Source organism: Epinephelus lanceolatus, chromosome 3 (assembly GCF_041903045.1).
Source record: "Epinephelus lanceolatus isolate andai-2023 chromosome 3, ASM4190304v1, whole genome shotgun sequence".
In the NCBI taxonomy this organism is placed as follows: domain Eukaryota; kingdom Metazoa; phylum Chordata; class Actinopteri; order Perciformes; family Serranidae; genus Epinephelus; species Epinephelus lanceolatus.
Genome location: NC_135736.1, coordinates 16,065,545 through 16,085,184, shown reverse-complemented (window position 1 = coordinate 16,085,184; position 19,640 = coordinate 16,065,545). Strand labels below are relative to the sequence as shown.

General features: G+C 40.5%; 1 protein-coding gene across 1 annotated transcript in view; it reads left to right on the top strand.

Moving 5' to 3' along the window:
- tusc3 (tumor suppressor candidate 3) overlaps positions 1 to 19,640 on the top strand; it is a 101,980-nt gene that overhangs the window by 53,987 nt on the left and 28,353 nt on the right. The window contains exons 5-6 of the mRNA XM_033622939.2: positions 917 to 1,057; positions 1,420 to 1,509. Coding sequence (XP_033478830.1) covers positions 917 to 1,057; positions 1,420 to 1,509 — 231 coding nt within the window. The remainder of the gene's footprint in view (positions 1 to 916; positions 1,058 to 1,419; positions 1,510 to 19,640) is intronic.

Sequence of the window (19,640 nt, the reverse complement as noted above, 5' to 3'; positions counted from 1 at the left end):
GAAGAGTGCAAGTAATTCAAAATGCAGTCGTTATACTGTACATTGTTTGTCAATGTGAAGTTCTTTGAGTTCATGTGTCATTAAATGTGTTGTATAAATAAAATTGCCTTTTGACATTTTTTCACAGGTTCAAAGAGTCTTTGTTGAACACCTAGCTTTGTGAATTGGAATTTTGTAAACAGCTTTGACATTTGACATTTTCAAAATGACTTTCTAACAGTCAGGGTGAGGAAAGTTTATTTAAAATACAAAACTAAACATTTAGAATGAATGAATAAATAAACTCAGCAGATATATTGAATAGATTTGAAAATGAATGGCTGAATGGCTTTTCAAGAGTTAAGGTTAAAGGATGTTCTTTTAACAATATTCACTGCGCTAAGAAATCAATACATATTTGTATACATTTATACAGTTGTACTAGCCTGACCATATCATAAATGGGAGTTCGTCTGGAGCCTCTTGTCATTAAAATGCCTCTGGACACAAAAAAGTACAACCAGTCAAAGCAACAAACTATGTAGTGCCGAATGGGGGTTGCAGTTTTTCCAATCAGAATTTGAAAATAGTACTTAACAGAAAGTTCCACATCAGCTGCAGCCATTTTGATTGTTTTGGAAAATGCATCAAAGGCGCTCCTTTTATCTAGGCTAGCTTTATGCTCTGCCATAGTATCCCTGGTGTGAGGGTGTACAAGCCAAAAATGGCGATGTAACATGTTTTGCATACAGTGCGAAGCGTCTGTAGGTTGTCAGTCATCATCTGAAATACACCCTATATTAAATAAACCGTTGTGATTGGGTCTTGGGGAACAGATGCATCTGCCAGAGCAAATAAAACATGAGCTCTTGGGTTCGTCTGGTTCCTACAGTTACAATTGTGCAGTGAAATTTATATGCTTTCTCTCTCTCACCAGATCCGTGTCTTCCGTCCTCCTAATTATTCGGGGACTATCGCTCTGGCTCTGTTAGTGTCTTTGGTTGGCGGTCTGCTGTATCTGAGGAGGAACAACTTGGAATTCATATACAACAAGACTGGATGGGCCATGGCTGCACTGGTATGATGCAGAAATACACACACACACACGTTTGATTTTAGGTGGAAACCTTTTAATCCACTGTGAGAAGTTAAATATATGTTCTGCCAAAAATATCTGCCTTCATAAGCCAGGGACATGCTGTAAGTCAAGTGAAACCGCTCTGGAAATAAATTGAGTTCAGTAATCTCACCTCATTAGTGGAATTTTCTGCCCGTTTTAACAACACTTTAATTTTTATGTCTCTGAGTCATATATTGAGAAGGAACAATTTCACACACTCTGTTAAAAATCGTGATAATAATACTTGTATTTTCATGCCAATGATGGTTTATTCACGCTCTCTCCTATCTGTCTTTGTCCCTCTCACTGTCTCTCTCTAGTGTGTAGTTTTTGCCATGACATCTGGTCAGATGTGGAATCACATCAGAGGTCCTCCCTACGCCCACAAAAACCCCCAGAATGGACAAGTGGTATGAGTCACATTTTTACTGTCTATATACCAATGCATTTATTCATCTATCCATTTTGTTCCTCTCATTCCTTCTTTACTGTCTCTTCACTTTATCCAACCTTCCATTTCTTTGTTGCCCTCCTTTTATTCTCCTCTCGTTAACCTCCTTCCCTGCCTTTCTTTCCTTGTTCCTTGGTTGCTGTCCGTCTTTCTTCCTTTCTGTCATTCTTTTTTCCTTTACAGTTGGTATGAGTGTTTTCAGCAAAAACAATAGTGTAAGAGTTAAAGGGATAGTTGTGCTGTGCTTTCGCTGGTCTCGCACAAGCGTGCACAAGTGAGCGCGGTGCACAGAGAGACAGTCAGAGCTGCAGGCTACAGTCAGGCTATAAACAGAGTTCAAATGACGTTTTTCCAAACAACTATTAATGTCGGGGCTTCAGGACACTTGGATCACTACGGACGAGCAGTATGCAGATATTTTGTGGTTTCAATTATGTGTTTTTGGGCGTTTGAATCTGTGGCGCCGTAAGCCTCCATTAGGTGGAGTTGTGTTGCTTCCCCCTCTCCCCTGGGATCTCCGCAAGTGATGTGAGGACTCTAAAACTTCACCTGAGCCTCCCTCGGCATATGGGTGGGTAGATAATGGCTGAATTTTCATTTTTGGATGCACTATCCCTTTAAGATAAATCAGTTTTACAGTGAGGCAAGTGAGGCTGTATTACATTAACGATAGGAACATCTGTAAGGCTGTTGGCCCCTGTACCATTACCACCTACTAACAGGTCAGCGCCGGGACAGTGTGTGTGTGTGTGTGAGTGGACAGCTGGGAGCAGTCATTGTGTGTTAATACCACCTTAGAGACATGTCAGAGTCATCTTAGTCCAAGCAGAGATGGGTTGGGGGCAGAGAAAGTTTTTCCATTTCTGGAGGTATAGAATGAATGAAATTTGCCTTTAAATGTGATAATGTGCCTGCAATAAGAGATCGTCTCATACATGACATATGCATTGCACACAAAGCTTTCCACAGTGACACAGACCCCAGGTACACAAAGCAGTGTTGTTATTGTAGGAAATAGTCAATTCAGCTCATGCAGAGACTGAAAAGGATTGGTATTCCCTGTAGCCAGCACTCCTAGAGACTACACACAAACACACTACAGAGAGGAGTGCACAAACACACTCTCATAAAGTCCAAGTCCAAAGAAAAGAAAATAACTAAAAAAACTTCCCTCTTGCCCCTTCCCATCTTCTATTCCATACGGTATGCTCCCTCTCTCTTGTTCTGTGTAAAAGGCACTCTATTTGTCAGGCTCTGTTGGCTCTGTGTCATTTTTCAGTCTGTTTGACAACAAATAGGTTACACCCTCATCCTATGTGTAGCTCTCAACTGTAGCTCCCAGCCGTCACCCCATCTTTCTCTTTCCCTGTTATTTCCCTATCTCTTCACTCCACTCTCTTTGCCACTTACTTTGCCTCTGAAGCACTTTTATTCTGCCAGGACAAGCATCTACAAGCAGAGATGCTGCTATTGTCGTAGATGGAAATTCTGGCTACTTAAATCCTAATTGATTTTCAAACCGCTTGGCATTGCATCCGTGACAAGCTTCACTTTTTTAGTCTCGCAATATTGTCACATAATACAGTTTGACAAAGAATAGCTATCACACTCTTCAGGATATATCCGAGAATATCCTGCCTACTCCTGATATCACCGATGTCACAACTAGGGCTGGTTGGCACAACAACAGATATATAATAAATGTTTGATAATTGTTGATATAATTAAGCCAAAGATAAACTGATAGAGGGGGGCACTGATGCCCCTTAAACACCAGTTACCACCTGCAATTAAACAGAAGAAGAAGACGAAACCAGCCACTGCCATTACAGCAACATTCAACACGCTCATTAAGTTATTTTTAGTATGATTTTTTTGACCATGGACGACAGAGACTGGGCTACCAATAATGTAGTCTCGCCACCAGACAATCAGAGATCTCCGCCTTCTGATAGTCTGGGGACACTCCTTTCTAAAGTGTGTTTAACACACCGGCGAAAACGGCCGGCAACAAAGCAACGCCTCTTGCATTTTTGAAAAGGACACGCGTTCTTGGAAATGTGCGCTCCTCCTTTTCTCGTCCGCAAGGAAACAAACACACAGAGAGCTTGAAAATGGATGCTGAGATATTTAACTCCATTTTATCAAACGTGTGCTCATCCGTGAAGAAAATATTTTTTCCAGCGGATGTGTTAGTTACAACATGATTGAGCTAATTGGAGTAGTTCCATGTCGTATCCGACAACGGGAGGCTTTTAACAGATGACGTCCTGATGTTAGCTTTGCTGCTAGTGTTAGCTGTCCCTGTCAGCTGCAGCCGCTGATGCTTTCTAGACGTCGTGATTTCCCAAAACTGAATAAATACCACACATAGCAACACAAAACTGCTTTGCTAGCTCAACCATGTTGTAACTAAGATATCCGCTGGAAAAGATATTTTTTTCACGGACCGTTTAATGAGTTATTACCTATTACAGACACTGCTAACGGCTAACAGGGCTAACAGCTAACGGTTAGCCCAGCTAAACGTGCACACAGAAATAGTAATGTTTGTTCAATCATTGTGTTTATAGACTTTACAAACATCGGATTAGTCCAAACGGTGGTACAGTGATGTGAAAAATGTGATATATAGGCTATATATATATAGCTAAAAGCTCTGCTGGTTTTCTACCCGGGAGTATTTGTAAACAACAAGGCGATTCCCTCTATAGTCTGGTCGGACGGATGAGTCATGGCCTTGTAAAAGATTATGTTTATTTCTTTTAGTTGGCGAGAAAGTGTCGCCACAAACGCGACAAACATCCACTAACTTTGACGGTGTTTTCTGCGAGCACGGCTGAGCCATTTTGTACCGCTACACGTGTTTCTAGTGGGACTATGTTTACAAGCACAAGAGTTCAGCGAGCCACAGAAGGTCCGCCCTGCAGATTTACTATTGGTTCTGCAACGTAGGGAGTTTTTTAAACTCTGAAATTGTATCCGCCCATCTAAACACAAAATCAGGGAGAAAGTCATCAGTCTTTAGTTAAGCAAAGCGTCTAAAGACTGACTTGTGAGTCTACCAATAATTAAATTTGCCACATGATGTTAGCTACAGTAGCTGCATCAGTAATTGACTCATCTAATGGTGAGTTAGCAAGTTAATGTCAGCATAGCTTACGTTACTTGAGGCTGTTTCATTAGAATAAAATTACCTGATGTTGATATACATAATGAGAATACATTTCCTTGTATGTGAACATGATATCCGCCATGTTAGATAGATTGTTGTTTTGAATTATGGCATGGTCTGGGTGAATACTTTACACTGATTGGCTGCAGCATCAGCCTATATCTAATATGAGTAACCATAGCTACAGCGATGCTTTCAAAGCCTCCATTTACAATTAATTTCCAACACTGAGTGCAGTCCTTCAACACCTCATTCTCTAAACACCACAGGATGGTGACTGCAACTTACTGATTTTGTAAGTTTGGCACACCGTGCGCCCTGGCGCAGCTACTCCTCTTTCCCACCTCCGGTCCTCCTACCGGCGCAAGTCGGAAAGAGGGAGGAGAGAAGGCGTGGAGTGGGTTTTACACACATCACACCAATCAAATGAGCCCCTCTCCTCGCCCTTAAATACGTCGCGCGAAGGCATAATGAGAGTTTACTCAATTCACCGTAGCAGAAGAGAGCAGCAGCGTCAGACGGCCAAACTTCTCCCAGGAGGAAACTTATGTTTTGTTCCGGGAGGTCTGCTCGCAGTGTCCGAATATACGGAACTGCGAGCAGACCTCCACGGACTGATGATGCAAAGGTAGCCTCGGAGGAGGTCATCACAATTGTAAATCAATGTTGCGTTTCTCTCATGCGCGCGCGCTCTCTCTTTCTCTCTCGCAGTCTCACTCTGTTTCTTTTCTTTTGACTTTTCTAAGATGACAGATGCTGAATATATACTCCCTATCTGATGCTGTGGCTGTTTGTGGTTGGCTGTGAACTCATTAGTTTGCAGGCTGTGTTAATCAAATCAGGTTGGGTTCCCATTACACGTGCCAAACGTGCCAAACGGTGCCAATCCCCTTTGATCTGACATCAGATGTGATGGGACAGTCGGTATAGAGATACATTTATGTGCTGATTGCAGATAGTTGCATTGAATAGTGGTTTTTGTGGGTATTTATTGCATTATTAATATGCCTGATATTCTGGAAACCTGCCTGTGAGGTTTTGGTGACGTGTGTGCACTGTCCGCCGGTCAGCCAAACTTCGGCTTACACCGGCTGCGCTCCCCCTGCGCTGACAGTAGACCTGGTTTCAGATGACGAGCTTTTAGCGTACCTTCGGCAAAGCCTTTTGTCACGAAACTGTCACTGTGCCAAGCTGGATCTGTCGACACCTCCCCCTGCTGCGCCACCACACCCATCTCAGCGCACCTCAGTCTGCCAAACTACCAAACTGAGCGCGCCTCGGGTTGCGCTGCTCGAAACTAGCTCTGCGCGGGATTCGCCACACTGTGCCACCTGCGCTGTGCCGGGAAACTAGAGCCCTATGACTCATTGTGGGACAAAGGGTTCTATAAGCTAAGCAGACAAGTAATATCTTCCATGGCCAAGTTGTATCTCAGGGTTGTTCTATTAACTGGAGCAGTGGACAGTGTTTCCATCGCATAACACCCTTGGGTTTGGTAATGATTGCTCCAGGTAAACCCACAGCTGTTACCAGGGACACCGAGTTATGGTTTGTAAAAAAAACATTCTGATTGCAAGATGCATGAAAACATAAATGAATGGTCTTAATTTGTTTTCTTTGGCAAGTAAGCCTGGTAGAAGTGGGATAATGTCCCTTGAGGTGTCCATTATTAGGAATTATGATCGCATGCTACTTCACAACATCATCAAAGTCCATCTTTTGTTCTTGTTTTGATTGAGGAACAGCAGAAATGACATATAGTTTAAACCTTGCACAGAAAATACTGACCACAGGTGAGGTTTTTCTTTTGTCTATTTATTTTGTTGTCTGTTTGAAGAGTTTGACGTGCTGTTGACCAGAGTTAAGATTTCTTTGTCTGTTTATTGATTTATTTATTGACATTATTTTTATTCTCTTGAATCTACCTCAGATTTATGAACATTTTTTAATGTAACATTTTTGGCCATATCACCCAGCCCTAAGACCTTTAATTATCGATGCAACAACTTAGTATTCTCTCTGTTTTCCTTTGTTATTTGCAGTTAATCTCCAATCACCTCAGGACCTTTTTCTGGACTGTTATAACTGCAGACTTGCAACTTTTGTCCTTTGTTTTATTCTTTTTGGTCTTAGCTCTCTTTGCATCCTTGAATTCCTGTATTCATAATGACTCCCTTTTCCATTTGCCGCTTCCTCCATTCTTTACTTCTGCATTCACTGTGTCCTTCCTCTCTCTGCTCATCAGTGAATTCTGTCTACCTTGACCCCCCCTCTTCTCCCTCTCTCTTTCACATCTGTTTCTGTCCTCACACAACGGCATAGTCTTGGTAAGAATGAAGTGCAGTCAGCTAGTTTGAAACATTCCTACCTGCCCTCCGCTCGTGTCCTCTCTTCCTCTCTTGTTCTTGGCTTTGTATGAGCTGAGCAGAGCGATGAGGGCGGCATTAAAGCTTTTGACGTAGTGAAGTGTTGAAACAGCATTTTAGATAAAGACAGAAATTAATTCCCTAACTGTGGGGAGCAGTAGCCATAGGCATCTGATTCAAATGCAAAGGTGAGCAGGTCATAAAAGATTTATTACTGAGCATGCAGAAAACAAATTATACCAGTTAGGAGCAGAAAGGCTGAAGAACTGACAGAGGGCCCATTGTGTGGCCTGTTGGAGCTGGGAGACCATAGGTTTACCCAGAAAGCTCAAGTTTTATAGTTTGGGATTTTAGCAAACTGCAGAGGCGGCGTCTGAAACAAGTGTAGGTGTCCAGAGTATGATCAAATGTCATATCAAATCAGACAATTCTGCTTTTATCTGTGTAAAAGCACTGTATGCTGTATTCCTAATGAAAGGGGATATGTTATCTTAGTGACGAGCTGCAAACATACCGTTGTCCATATTGGAAGCACTGTCTAGGAGTCCCATGACTAATGGTATCCATTATCAAAATAACAGACGTTACCACCTTCAGTACCAATCAGCTGCCTATATATTAAACCACACCATTTCAAGATATAAAAGTCATGCTCTCTTTTAATATATGTTTCAGGTGGGAGATAAAATGGGAATGTAGGTGCCTGCCATGACATTCACTGCATTTTATTGTTATACTGTAATTAAATTGGCCTTTGCAACACTATGCAGTATGAGCTTTTGAAATGATATGCACAATCTAGAGTATGGATCCAGGCTCATTATGGCAATAGACAACATCGTATCCCAGAAGCATGTGGCTTGCTAGATAGCCACTTTAGCTTTGTATGTTTGCACAAGAAACAGCAAAGCCAAACGCATAAAATCCTATGAAATCATATAGTTTCATGACAACTACTTGCTTTGCTTTTTATTACATTAAGCCAAAAATAAGATGCTTATTGCATTTTAAATGTATGCCTATTTTATTCTTCTTACGGTTGTTTACATGACTTACCTCCAATACAATACATCACACTTGGGCTGGGCAATATGGAGAAAATATCATGATATATTACAACAAATACTGTGATATTGATAGTGCAATGATATTTAGTGTTGACTATTGGTGCTTTCACAAACTATTTTCCTAATAATTTTTTTTTAATAAATAATCTTAATGTGGATGTAATGACTAAGTTGGTAGAGGCAAATGGTTGAACTGCCAGAACAGTCTGTTAAGTTCAGGAAAAATACATCACTGTGATACAGCCTTTAAAACCAGGACAAGACAACACTTACAGTATTACAGTGTCCAAAATCTTAGATCATAGCTAGTCTCATATCACTATATGTATTAATATTGATATATTGCTGAGCCCTACATGACGTTTCCAATGATATCACCAAAATCTGAACATAATGAGCTTTGTGAAGATAGATGTTACAGCAGGGCTTTTGTATTGGATTGTAATAGATTGTATATGAGTATTTAATAAAGGGACCACTGAGTGCATGTGAACTTATTATGTGAAATTATAGTATGTGAACCTACTGAGGGCTGGCTCTATTACGCTATAACTTCCTGTTAAGCCCCTCACAGGCCTGGCCATATAGGCTAACCTTAATCATACTGTACCTCTTTAACAACAGTAGCCTCATTGATAACTCCAGTGACTAACATGCTTTAACCTAACCACATTCTCTTCAGCTTCTGGGCCAGATTACTATTTTGGAGCCACTCAACCAAAATAGCTGCAGATATTGCTTCATTACATCTTGTGTAAATGGCCTTCATCTCTCTCTTATTTCCCTCCCACCTTCACACCTTTTCCACTTTCACACTCTCTTAAAATCCCTCTTTTTCCCTCTCCATCCTCCGACAGTGAATTGCTTGAACTGGGCAGATGATATTGAAAAGATACCCGCCTTATCTTGCCTGTTCTACTTCCCTCCTCTTTTTCGTGTTACTTCCTCTCACCTCCCTCTATAATCTCCCACTCTCCTCTCTCCCCCTCTCCCCAGACAGTGTAATTCCTTTAAAATGATGAGCGAGCGAGGCCAGGTAGACTATATTGAAAGGATTTGTCAACTGACGAATGGCACAACCAAGCAGATGAAATTGTAGTGAGCGTCTCACTGTGCAGCCAAGAAAATACTGCTAGCTCAGACACACACACACACACACAAAATGGGACATAGACACAGCTGTGCTCTAACAACTACATACACACACACCCACATGGATGATACCCAAGGCACGTACACAGGTACTGCTACAAACAGGCACACACAATTTAGCCAAACTCTTACATAGTATGACAGCCCACTCAAAATACTACAAACACAGTCATGTACACCAGACAATGAAGCAAAAGACACACAGCTGAACAGCTTTTAAATGGTGAGAGGGAAGAAGAGGCCGAAAGATGGGTAAAAAAAAAAAAAAAAAAAAAAGCAAAGCCTGGAAGTTTTTTATGGTAAAAGTTTTGTATTGAACAAGTTAAAATATAACAAACTGTAACTGGTCCCAGCCTGAAAGGAAGTGGGTCATAGGAAAGTAAATGACCCATTTATGAAGCATTTCAGCCAGTCTTTCTTTTTCTGATTTTACTATAACCAACCCTTTCTTATTTCCACACTACTTGCTGATGACATTTCCATATTTCCAGCTGATTTCACATGATTGGTTGATGGCTGTTGGCAGCAGCATTCTCTGCATTATTGCTAACCTTTCATATTTCAAAGAAACACAGCTGTCACTTTTATTGGCTCTTTTGCAAATTGTTGACTTTTGGCTTGCAGAGGGCATCAGTGTGTGGTGTGTGTTAGTGAGTGTGAGTGCTGGTTTATTTTCTGCTTTACCTGTATGAGTGTGTGTGTATTTGATTGAATGGGGGAATGCTTGTGTGTTTATCTGGGTGTTTTGAGCAGATATGGAGAGAATTGAACAGTGTAGTGAAGCAGTGAAATAAATGGTCCTCTAGGCTGAATATTTGTTCAGACCCGTAGACATTGACCATCCCTCTTTGTCTCCACACTTAGAGGATTGCACCCACAGACACGCATAGCCAAACATGAAATGATTGGAAGCATTGTTTGTAGCAGAAACTTTAATTAAGGACTATTTATTCAACAAATGTGTCATGAAAGCTGGAGGGGAAGAAAGAGGAGATTGATGTGCAAAGAAAAGATGAATAGAGGAGTACTTGGTGAGCTAACAGCTAGCATGTCAGCCAGGTTAGCGATAGTCAGTCACAATAGCCCTCCAAACTTCAGTCTATTTTCTCTTTACTGGGCCTTCAACTCCCCCCAGCATTTTGTTCTTATGATTGTTTACCATTTCATCCAAGCGAAAGTTACTGAAGAGGTAGAAAATCTTTCTGGGCCAGCCATCTCAGTTGTTAATGTGACAAGTCACACACTGTATTTAAAAGACATATTTGTGTCATTGACTCCCACGTCATACCTGTCTACAAACCATTTCTCTTTTGTATAGCAGTTTTTATTTCAACAGCCATAGAGATAGAGTAAGGAGCTTGGACATCCAGAGGGAGCTTGAAGTAGAGTCGCTGCTCCTACGTGTCAACATAAAATGTTAGGTCTGAGTTCATGACTATACCAAACGTTCTGGCCTGGTTTGAGGTTCTTAACATTATAGATTCAAGCTGAACACCAGCTCTCAATCTTTCTATTTTAGATCCAAAGACAATTATTGTTGTTTAATCCAGTCTAACTGAAGGAAACTGTAGGACATCCAATCACTGATTTGTTCAGTGCACCTACTAAGTGCTTGTATGGGGCCAGGGTCACCTGGTTATATCGTAATATAAATCCATGTGTCGTCAGCATAAGATTTACTTTATTCTCACGAGCAAATCCACTAATCGCCCCAATTGCATTGGAATGTGCTGCCACATTTCACTGTTTTCAATCATAGACTGTGTAAAATAATGGAGGTGGCTCCTGTTATGCTGCCCAATGATTTGTGGACTGCCGTTTTGAACCCTCAAGTTTGGCATTGGGGCCATTGCCATTTTAGTTTTTATCCCAGCCAGAACCAGAGGTGACCATATTGGGACAAGAAGTTGGAGCTGTAGATTAGCGAGGGGTGGATCTGACTCATAGACTTTAGCAGTGCCTCACTAGTCTCGCCACCAGACAATCAGAGATCTCCGCCTGCTGATAGTCTGGGGACACTCATTTCTAAAGTGTGTTTAACACACCGGAGAAAACGGCCAGCAACAAAGCAACGCCTCTTGCATTTTTTAAAAGGACACGCCGTCCCGGAAATGTGCGCTATCCCTTTTCTCGTCCGCAAGGAAACAAACACACAGAGAGCTTGAAAATGGATGCCGAGAGATTTAACTCTGTTTTATCAAACGTGTGCTCAGTCCACAAGATTGTGGAAATGAAGGACTTACAGCGACTTTGTTTAAAACTTTTAACGCAGTCGGACCATATTTACGAGCACAAGAGTTCAGCGAGCCACTGAAGGACCGCCCTGCGGATTTACTATTGGTTCTGCAATGTAGGGAGTTTTTTTAAACTCTGAAATTGTATCCGCCCATCTAAACACAAAATCAGGGAGAAAGACATCAGTCTTTAGTTAAGCAAAGCGTCTAAAGAGTGACTTGTGAGTCTAGTGCCTCACAGATAGCCTGTCACTCAAGCGGCCCTGCCCCTAAATATGCATAACTGTAAGCCTTGATAAAATGAAATGAAAACAGGTGAGTTATATTCAAATTTCCCCCTGTACAGTCACAAATGTTGAAACTAGCCACAGAGGCCAAAACTGTTTTGTTTGTTTGTGTGTTTTTTTGTACCAGGCTTTCAACCTGTTTTTCTGCTATAAAGTTGGGCATGGGCATCTGTGGGGTTCGACTCACTTCTGGAGCCAGTCTCAAGTGGCCATTTGAAGAACTGCTGCTTTTGGTATTTCTACGTTGGCTACATTTGTCAGCCCAGGGGGTTGCTGCTTGTTTTCAATGCTGATGTGCCAGAGCCATTAGACTGCAAATCGTCTGACTCATTTTCTCTCTCCTACGCACCCACACCTGGGAAATGCCCAGTACAACTTCAGTTGTTTGCCACTGAGAGGACTATTGGAGCTGCTGGGGGTTAACTGCTTTGCTCAAGGGCAACTCAGTAGTGGTAACAACAGAGTGGCAAGTTTTTTTCTCCTTTTCTCCTTTTTCAGATTTATTTGGACAGCCTGTGGATTGAACCAGTTGTTCACTTAGTCACAAGCCTGCATGTGTGCTCTTTTTTTTTTTTTTTTTTTTTTTAAACAGCTCATTGCCACCAGATGAAATCCCCCTTATATCCCTGAAAAACAAAACAGAAATTAAATGTAGTCTATTGAGGAAATGAGAAGCCACCTCATTTTCCTGATTGACATGTTTTAAAAAATAAATAAATAAAAACACAGGTTTTAAATGGCTTTAATTGACTCTTGGGTAATTAAACTGAACTCTCCACGGAGTGTGTAAACATTGAACTGCATAAACAGTGAGTAGATAATGAGATTTTAAAGCATCACCTGAATCCCTAAAATAGACTACCATATTTGTTCAAATGAAGTGTTCAGTGAACCTGCCCATAGTCCCTCTGCTATACTGGGTAAATCTCTCCCATATGCTCTCAGATCTGGTTAGTTTGACGTTTAATCGCTAATGTGTTGCAGCATATTTATCTTTTAACTCAGAAATATTTAAATTTGAATATTTTATACTAACTCTCAATCTAAAATAGCAAATTGCCTTTTTGCCCACTCTAAAACATCGACGATCTACAACTTTATTTTTTTTACACTCTCAGTCGATCACTACTAAGGTTTTGTTTTTGTTAGTTTACAGGTCTAATTCAGTCCAGCTGTATCATCCTGCAATCAATCATTCCCTCCCTTGGTTTTCTCCTCCATGCTATTGCCCTCATTTTATGTTGGAGGTATTTAGCCGGCACCCTTACCCAGAGTACCTCGCAGGGTTCACTTCCTTGATCGCCTATCATTATACCCATTCACAACACCACACATGAAGTCATACCTATCCTTTGTTCATATAAATGAAGCACATATTTCCACTCCATCTCTCTTCCTCTCTCTTACTTACTCTTTCTCCTCTCTGTTCTTTCTGCTTTGTTGACTTTTCATTTATCCCTCTTCCTGTCTGAGTGCCTCCTGACCTTTACCAAACAAAACACACACATTCACACACACTATACACACAAATGCATGATACGGGATGAAAAAGGATGAATATAGCTATTTGTAAAGGTTATCTGGCCCACAGCTATTAACAGCTACCACTACAGCGCTTTGGTTTCAGAGAGAGAATGGTCAAGTCAAGAGAAGGAGAGACAAGGTACAATCATTGCTCATATACTTTGTGTCATCAGTGTTGACATAACTCGCCACTGATGCCAGCTATTACTTTTTTTATTGGTACTTAGGTTCTTGTCACATGTTTCCTTTGACATGTAGCACACTAGGATGTGACATTGATAGCCCATTGTAATAGCCTGTTCTCAACCTTATTTTAATACAATAATAAACATGTGAAATGTGTATGGCCTTCCTCTGTGTGTGTGTGTGTGTGTGTGTGTGTGTGCATATGTAAAGGCATATTATACTCCTGCATCGGCGCAGACACCTAATTTACTGCGAAGTTTGACAAATGGGCTGTGTTATGCAGTTCTTATATAAACAAGCTTTTTAATGTCAATGTATTCAAATGAGTGCATGAACACAGACACACACAGTGCTGTTCACATCTCGGTTCTCGTGTTAGAAAGAATGCAAACACGTATAGACCCGAGATCTTGATCTCAGAGCATGCTAATGGAAAAAAAAAAACTACTTGAGTAAATTATCCTCAGGGGAGGTGTTTGGGAAAGGTCTAGACATACCTTAGAGTTCTAATGTTGATATTTAGATTTTTGATTGAGCTAACCTTTTACCGTTTATTTTCTTGAGACCCTCTGGAGGAATAATCTCATCACTGAGTTTATATTTTGCATAGATCTTTCTTTGTGTTAGAGTTATTCATTGCATTTTAAATGTGTATACCCAAGGATATGGTAAATAAAAAGGTGGATAGAATACTAATTGTTTTCTCAATTGCCTTAGACAACCAACAACAAACATGCTTCTCCCTTGGCACGCAGAGTGCTTATGCAATCATTTATTCTGAAAAATTCATAGCATTATAATTAATGTTAGCCTTAAGAGATCGGTCAGTAAATTTAGTAAACTGACTTTGACCATTATATCCCCAACTATAGGAGACAGTTTCCTGTATTTACCAGTCGGTCTGCTTCTTTCACATATACTACATCCTTCAATGTTATTTACAGACAAACAGACTTGATGTTTTGAGCTCATTCGCAGACATGGTTCTCTTAAGAAACTAATCCATCAGATTAATTGGAGCAGTAGCGGATTAAAGTTGTACCAGACAGCTTCACAGCTTGAACCTGCCCAAATTTATGAAGGTGAGCCATAGTGAGGCTTTTTTAAAGGGGGGAGGGAGGGAGAGTGTGTCAGCATGCTGTGCATTAAAACTACATCAAAACAGTGTCATGTAACAGCATGCAATATTTTTGTTACAGAACTAAATATGAAGATGGCTTTGTTTGTTAAAGACAGACTACTAAGTGAGGGACTGAAAAGTCTGCTAACATTTTATAGTTTTCTTGTTTTCCACAAATCCCATGAAAAGGCCAAAAATGATAAATTGATCCTTCTTACAAGTATTGCTTGTATATCCAAATACAAATTCCCATCCCATTCTCTCACATCAGTGAGCCAAATAGTATCTCTAAGTGACATGTGTCTCCATTCATTGAACACGACCACTGTTTTATTTTGAGTCGATCCCACATACACTGTTCTGCTGCCATAAATACTTACTGGTAGGAGTGTAATGGTACACAGAAGTCACGATTTGGTTCACACAATTTGGTAACAGTTCAATGCAATTTTGGTACGGCAGAGAAAATAAATAAATTCACAAGGATATGTTAACTTTCATTTATCTTGAACAGACAGTAATGTTAGAGTCAAAGACAGACAAAATTCTCTTGTGTGGGACAGAGGAAGCATTTTGCCCACTGTCAACTTTGGTAAACTACTTTCATTATAAAATAAGGAACATTTCTGTATTACACTGTATGGACACTGAACAGAGACTTTCCCCAAAGGCAACAAATCACAATAAGCTGTAAAACTGAAAAACATTTCTTATGCTATTAAATAAAAAATACAAAATATGGTTTGCTTTTTGCTGGGTGTGATCTGCACACACACACACACATTGGTAGAGCATCAGCGACACACTCTCCTTGTTTTATACACAACTCTCTCTCCACTGCTGTTGTTGCTGACCATGTCTTCCAGGTCCGGCATTTCATATGCACTCGCCATAGTGTGACTGACTCTCAAGCCAATCAGCATGTTGCGCTAACAACAGCACATGCTGCTAATGACATGCAGCTAGGATTACAGGCAGGACTCACACTTGTGAACTTTGGCTCCTCATTAGGTGCATCAATCTACATATTGTGTATGTTATGTGTGGCTACATGCAGCGGACCATGCCCCTCTTACTGTGATGGTCTGGCATAAATGCACAAACCATTACAGCCCTACTCAATGGTGCACCAGATGTGTATAAATGCATAGCTGAAAGTAGTCCCCAGCATAAACAATATTTACTCCTGCTTATGAACCATTTGCTAAAAACAACAGTGCCCAGCTGTTCTGGGTAATTGCTTTCTTTTTTAAACATCTTGAAGATGTACTTTTAAGACTGCTTAAATAAGTTGTGAAGTACTGAGAAAACTTTAGATGGCTGCAATCAGGTGCTTGCCTGTGCCCTTGACAGGTGGTCAGACGTTGTGGCACAGATTGGATACGAGACAGGTGCTAATGAAAGCAGATTTGATTCAAGCATTTGTACGATCCATTCCACCACTTACAGGTAGGGGTGGATTATATGTTTGACTCTTTACATACTTTGACGCTGAAAAGGCCCATTCAGGCAAACAATGGGCCGTTTGAGCTGTTTTTCTTTTTTGTATATCAGTGAAGGTCCTCTTTTGATTCTTCAGACAAACCTTATGTTGAAGGGTTAAAGTACTCTTGCCCTGTTTTGAACAAGTATGTCGTAGTAATTTGGTAGCAGAAGCACTGGAAGCAGTCTTCATCTATATGTTATGTATGTAGGTGTCTTAATAGATTCATTTGTCTCAGCCTGTTGTAATTTAAATATATGTAAAACAGGTAGTTTTTGTATTGGGCTATATTCAGCACCAAACCACAATACAAAGAATGTATGGGCTGATACACAAGTGTCTGAGTTGGTGTGTGTAGGTAACCGGTGCGTTTGATTAAGAAACAGGAAGAGAAAGAACGAGTTATAGAGTGAGACTGTTGAGTACGCTTCCATTCATCTCCACGTTAGCTCGGCTGCTTTTGCATTCAGACCACCATGATGTTTTACGTCTTTCTAATGAGCTCACATACACTCAGACTTTCTTTCACACAGACAAATCCTCCCTAAACAGTCTCATTCAGAAACACGCATTTACTTACTGTGTTTTCAGTATACACATGCATAGCTACATACACTGAAACACACACACTCTCAGCTCTGCACACTAATGAATGAAACTCCTGCATTCTAATCCATCAGATTAATTGGAAGTGCCTGGCCATGGATTGAGGAATTTTTCATCCCCCAAGCACTGCTTGTGCTCATAGCCTCTATCTTCAGTTTCTGTTTATGTTGAGGAGGCAACATGCAGAGAGTGGTGTCTGGAAAGGTAGTATGAAGTAATGTTTGTTTAGTTTTGAAAGAAAAAATCCACCCTAGGATACTGATGCAGTTGTCTCATTAATTTGTGTTTTTTTCCCAAGCTTGTGAGTTTATGTGATGGTTTTTTTTGTGTGTGTGTTTTTTTTCTTTCCCAATACCTTTTAATCTGCTTCATGTACTCATAGTGTACTTGATTTAGCAGTCATTTCCCAGAGTGACTGTTCAACAGTCTCCTGAAAAGGGGACTGAACTTGTCTCATTCAATTAAGGTTTGCTTATGGGCTAGTTGTTAGCCTTTTGTGACACGGCACAGCTGTGCCATTTTCTCAGAGTACCTCTCTCTCTCATTGCCCTGCATTTACATTTTTGCAGTTTTTACACCAATGCTTTGCTCATTTAATCTGGGATAAAATCAAGGACAAAATTACCTGATCCCAGTGACAGTCAGAATGTTTAATACATTTAAACATCTCATCTAGAGCCAATTTTCTGTTTCAAAAGGTTGTTTTTTTTTTTCAAATGTAAATCTTCAAAATGTTAAGACTTGCTTTCTTTAATGAAATCTCTACAGTCAGTGAATTTCTGTGCATTTGCATTAGTGTGCTGCTATAAATCAGTAGTTTTCTACAATATACTGTACACAGATTAAATCCAGTGCAATTCCATACCTTTATGAACCTTATCACATTCAGTTTAGGTTTAAGAGGAGAGCTGATTCACTGCAGTTATTGTGCCACAGTCTTTCAATGTTGCACTTGTGTTTAAGTCCTTCTGAATGGCTGTGGTTTGTGGTGTTGTTGACTTGAGTGTTTCTAAGACTGTGTCTACCCCTATAACGTTTCATAAAGGTAGAATTTATTGCAGAGCTGTTGCATTGAGTGCATTGGATGTGACTCAATGTACCTTATAAACTGGTAACTGGGTGAATGTATAGGCTTAGATAAAGGCAGGAAAGGCTTTTATTTTAAATGATTGCTGGACCGGAGTATAGAGGTGGACCTGCAAAAAACCTGCCAAGTTCCATTACCAAATTTTTCAACATACAAGGCAATCCTAATGCACAGCTACACCTTATACACGGTACCATAGTGCTTCGCAATAATGTTAGACAATCGGTGTCCAAATCACTCCCTAAATTTCATGTGCATGCCTGCCCAAAAGCCAAATGCCATTAAGAATGTTGTGCCAGCAAGATAAATCATTAGATACTTGTGTGTATGTGTTTTTCAACATTCATTTACAGCCACTGTTGCACCAGCAAGTGTCCCAACCCTTGTGCTTGTGGTTTTTACATTTTAAATTAACAAAATTTGACTAATTTGATATGTTCAAGATATCAAAATAGAAATTCCTCATGACGGGACTGAGTTGCACTCGCAGTTTCTGGTGTAGTAATTAGGAATGCAAAAAGCAATCTCTCACCAACTTCCAAAAAGTGCAGCGCAACCAAAGTAAACTTTTTCCTTGGTTGCAATAAAGTAGTCTCGGTTTGTCAGTCAATAAGGAAAGACGCTTGATAACAATTCAAACCCCCCACTCAATACAGAACAACAGGTCTGTGTTGAAGACAAAAGGATCTGTTTCAGCCTTGAGCCTTTGTCGTCTTTATGTCTGCTTTCAAGTGCAAAAATTCTTCATTTATCTCCACTGAAGCAAGAAAAAGCTGTCCACCCTTTACTCCTCCTCCTTTGTCATCTTATATTCATCTTTCCATCCTTATTCCTGTCTGATAGGGAAAGAAATGAACACCGGGGCAGTCGAGTGGAAAAACAGACCTTAGATGTGCCGTAAACCTAGACGCTAATAATCTGCCAGGATTCAAACACTGTGAAACAAGCTGAAAGACTTCCTTCCTATCGCTCTCCCATTTGTCTCATTTCCACACGACTTCCACATAGTCGTCCTTTGTCTGTCTCTCTGCTTTGCTCCCATCACACACAGACAGATGCCAGTCGAATTGGGCCTCTGACATCTTATCAGAGAAGCTTGCTTGTGCAGAGTTTGCGCCTTAAGCATTGTGCTGTGTGGGAGACTTTCTTCAATGGTTGAGACAATGGCTGCTGACTGTAACAGACTGTGATCTATGCAGGGAAAACTGACACGCTGAAGTGATGTGTCAGAATGGTTGGCTAGTTGGAATACATTTACATACAAATGCATTGTTAGAGTCGAGTAACACTGGCAAGACTCTGCAGAGACTAATTGAGTGTCCTTATGCACGTTCATGAGATTCGGTCATCATCATAATCACCCTTAAAACTGCCATATAAAGTTATGTGTTTCCCTTCTGCACCATATCTGTACAAGAATCAATGGCAGGTCTGGACTACTCATGAATTTCATTCTTACCTAAGGTGAAATAAATTACGTATTAAGTATCTGTACGTGCCACGAAAGAATGGAAGATTGTATGAGCAAATTTTTCTTCATTAGGCCCATTGCCCATCACATTATTAACAAAAAGGGTTGTGCCCTCTGCAGCATGCCACTCTTTCCACTCTTGCTTCTCTGGCGCCTGCCCTCAGACTGGCTCAAGTTACGTAAGAACTGCACTGTTTGAGAACTGGCAACCAATCAAAAATGACAAATGACAGAAATGTGGATAAATGATCTTCTGTGTTATCCGTTTTCTGGAACAAAGGTTTTGATATTTTTTTGGATGACTTTGTCTACTAGTTTTGTCCTCTGAAAGA